This window comes from Triticum dicoccoides, chromosome 3A, assembly GCF_002162155.2.
Source record: "Triticum dicoccoides isolate Atlit2015 ecotype Zavitan chromosome 3A, WEW_v2.0, whole genome shotgun sequence".
Lineage (NCBI taxonomy): Eukaryota > Viridiplantae > Streptophyta > Magnoliopsida > Poales > Poaceae > Triticum > Triticum dicoccoides.
Genome location: NC_041384.1, coordinates 599,564,583 through 599,568,248, shown reverse-complemented (window position 1 = coordinate 599,568,248; position 3,666 = coordinate 599,564,583). Strand labels below are relative to the sequence as shown.

The following is a 3,666-nucleotide window of genomic DNA, read 5'->3' as shown; positions in this document are numbered from 1 at the left end:
CCAACTAAACAATGACAACTAACATTCAAAGCACATGCAAACATTCAACATAGACCACTAAGCATATACTTGCAAATCTAACCTCCCAACTAAACAATGACCAGTGACCAAATGCTTGCACATATCCCAACTAATTAATGATCACATGATTGCAAACCTGTAACCTATGCACAGTACATATCCAAACTAAACAATACCCACACCCAAAAAAATCTAAGAGAGCTCAAATTTGGAAAGATCATAAGCATACATTCTAATCACACGCAAGGAACCTCCTGCCAGTGTGAATGCCTTCAAAAGCAACGCCTCTCCGTCGGCTTGCCATGGTTGCACACCACACTCAAATCTGGCGCAATGACATTGAAATCGGGATTGTGAATTGTAGCAGGGAGTTGTATGAGAAAATATTAGCAACCAACAGTAGAGATCGAGCTCCTTGACAAAACGCCCAAATCATAAACCCTATCCATACACCTAGCCAACTCATCGTGATGATGAGACGTAGTGGATTGACTCCTCGCTGGTTTCGCCGTCATTCCAAGACACCATGTTGCGGCGGCAGTGAAGAACACACACACACACATACACACACACACAAAGAGAGAGAGAGAGAGAGAGAGAGAGAGAGAGAGAGAGAGGAGGGGTTTGAACCATGCTGGTTGGACTCGTTTTGACCAAAACGGAAGTGAAGCGTTAAAAACATGCTCAAAACTACCTAAACCATCGATTAGTGTTTTTTGCAAAAAAAACACCAATCCGTGTTTTTTTTGGCCAAACTGGTAGAATGGTGTTTCCTGCGAACCTAGCCTTCAATGCAGTGGTTTTCTACAATTAACTCCTCGCTCTGCTAGGTCGAGGGGGAAGGGATGGCAGCCAAGATATTTGAGAAGTTCAAGAACATCATGTCGAAGGAGGAGTCATGTGCCAAGCGCAATGAGGCAAAGAAGGAAAAAAGACCGAGAGGTTTAAAATCTTCGTGGAAATGCAAAAAAAGAAGATTAAGCTTGGGGAGACGTGGCATAAGTGGCAGACGTGAACTTCATAACTTATATAGTATCTCGCAAATACATTTTGGTTTCCACCCTTTGGATCGACCTGAACTTGAGTACAATCTTCCGTATGCAAAGCCATCATTAGCTAGCTTGGACACAGACCCTATAAGAACCGTGTGTCTGTGTCAGCTAAGCAGCATTCAATTGTCGAACCGGAGGATGTTGGCCTGAATGAAGTGTTCGGCGACAGCTTTGTAGGTGGCCTGCGTGGGGTGGACAGAGTCCCAGAACATGAACTCGGACGGCTTCGCGCACGTCGGGACCATATCGGTGCACAGCGGCCCCATCTCCAGGAGCCCGGTGCCGCAGCAGCCCTTGCTCGCCTCCACGAAACCTGCACCAGATCGGGCGTACAGCAAGCAGTCAATAGCAACAGTAGACGCCGTCTCGTACGTATGCATGGCATGGGATCCCTGCACGGCTAACAGTGCGAGCATGTGTGCTGTGGGTGGTCGCGGATGCATGCCCCTACTCACCGTACTTGCCGGGGTGGTCGACCATGTCCTTGAGCGGGCTGTAGATGTCGGCGTACACGGCCCTGGCCCCGGGCGAGCGGGACTGGAGCTCGGCGAGCATCCGCTGCAGCTTGGCGTTGTAGCTCACCGCCGCCGCGTTCTGCTCCGCGATGCACCCCTGCGGCCTCGGCGGCTGCCGCAGCTCCGCCATCGTCAGCTGCAGCGGGAGGCACCCCACCGGCGGCAGCCCCGCCACCAGCATCCTCCGGGCGCCCAGCTCGTACATGCCCTGCATGCATAGTAGGTACGTGCATTGAGCGGCAGGGCCCGTTCACATTTGATGCATGAAGACGCATGCTTTAAGCCACGTACGGTAACAGAATTCATGATCTCGACTGGTTTCCAGCTCGTGGTGGTGCACAGCTGCACATGACGCATCTGCATTCTACTGTAGGGACGATTAAGACGCTTGCTTGCTGGAGCAGAGCGCCCGGCCTAGCTGCAAGTGGTTCGTGCGTGCGTGATAACGCCACTGTCTCACTAGCTCAGTGCCTCACCGCCTTTCTTTCATGCGACGAGACAGGCGCGATTCTAGCGTGATTGCGCGTGTCCTCTTCCCACAAATGCAAGTGCAGATTTGCGGCCACTATCTACACGTCCCGGAATAAGCACACCCACACGTGCTTATACATCATGCTCACATGACAGCTGTTCGTCTGTCAACGCCTACTGTGCTTATAGGAGTGATATTTTAACTAATCTCTCCACAAAGTGCTCGACTAATTAAGCTCAAAGGTCTTTACTCTTTAGTGAGGGCAGTCAAGCTCGATCTTGCCGACATTTTGGAGAAAAAGAGCAAGAAAAGAGATACGTACCTGAATGTAAGATCGAAGGTTGCCGATGAGAAGGTCATGGTACTGCTCGAGCGTGTACTTGCTCCTCCCCGACGGCAGCATGTAGTAGTTCATCATCATGTCGTTGGTCGCGGCGGACACGAGGAACACCGACTTCTTCACCACCTTGCGGGCCTTCCGGGCGCCTATCTTGCCAAGGAGCTGCTTGAAGTCCGCGAGCTGCGAGCCGAACGTCGCCACGCCGGCGTTGGTGGCCGTGGCGTCGTCGAGGCCGGAGCCGGCGGACGCGAAGCAGACGCCCGTGGCTAGGTCCGCGGCCGTGAGGTTGGCGGCGCCGGAGCGGTACGCCGGGAGGAGCTCCTTGATGCCGAGCACCTCCACGAGGTAGTCGGTGAGGAGCTTCCCGTCGGAGAAGCGGCCCGTGGGCGCGCCCCCGGGGAACTCGCGGCCGTAGGGCGCGTGGTCGGCGCGGACCATGGTGGGCAGGACGTTGTTGTTGCCCGTGTCGAGCGTGGAGTCGCCGAACGCGAACACGGCCGGGATGTCGTGCTGCGGGAGCCTCGGCAGCGGGGCGTCGTCCACCGCGGTCGCCGCGACGGCAAGGTGGACGGCGGCCAGGACGGCGAGCAAGGACGCGGCGGTGGCGGCGAGCGTTGGCTTAGGCCCCATTTTTGGCAAACGAAACGCACGGCGAGTTACGGGGCCGACCACAGTGGTGCAGCTGCCTGCGCTCGTGTTTATATAGCGAGCGTTGCCATTGGCGCGCGCCATTGCTATCTGTCACGACTGTTTTCTAGAAAAGATTATTATCTGTCAAGACGGCCATGGCGCGAACCACTTACAATCTCATCTCAGGAGAGCCAGGGACGATCGAGATGCCATTTGCGGCGACAGCAAGGACACGTCGAGTTACGTAGGGTACGTAGCCCCAATTCTGCGCAAGGAAAGGTTGTAGATGGTCCAAGTCATCACTGCATGTCACTGTGGCACATCATAACACATGTACTTAATCATGAGGAGCTGTCGACCGTCTTCTTTGTCGAACTGCCAACCAAAACACTGTATAGATGTGGAAATGAGTAGACGTATCTCTAAAACAACCGTCCGGTTATAAATGGGGGGGATGCATGGGCTGCTTTTTCGGTTCGCTGATTAATGGTCTTCGGCCTACGGTTGGTTCCCATACAAGATAGGCCCACGCCAGTGTGTATATATATATAACGCAAAATAAGCCCAGGGTCTCACACACCACGTGGCCGCACTGCGATGTTTCTTTTTTTTGTGCAAATTGGACTTCCGATTATG

At 53.6% G+C, this 3,666-nt stretch overlaps 1 protein-coding gene across 1 annotated transcript; it reads right to left on the bottom strand.

Annotated features, from left to right (window-relative positions):
• Positions 1-1,015: 1,015 nt before the first annotated feature.
• Positions 1,016-3,224, bottom strand: LOC119269474 (GDSL esterase/lipase At2g40250-like). Its single transcript, XM_037551309.1, has 3 exons — positions 2,383-3,224; positions 1,529-1,796; positions 1,016-1,386 (listed from the first exon to the last, which is right to left on the bottom strand). Exons 1-3 carry the CDS (start codon positions 3,130-3,132, stop codon positions 1,193-1,195), a joined length of 1,212 nt encoding a protein of 403 aa, XP_037407206.1. The 5' UTR covers positions 3,133-3,224; the 3' UTR covers positions 1,016-1,192.
• Between the last annotated feature and the right edge of the window lie 442 nt (positions 3,225-3,666).

Coding starts and splice junctions, on each gene's coding strand:
- LOC119269474 (XM_037551309.1), bottom strand. CDS start 3,132: ATGGCGCGCGCCAATGGCAACGCTCGCTATATAAACACGAGCGCAGGC. Junction 1,797..2,382: donor ACCTTCGATCTTACATTCAG/GTACGTATCTCT, acceptor CTATGCATGCAG/GGCATGTACGAGCTGGGCGC. Junction 1,387..1,528: donor CGACCACCCCGGCAAGTACG/GTGAGTAGGGGC, acceptor GATCTGGTGCAG/GTTTCGTGGAGGCGAGCAAG.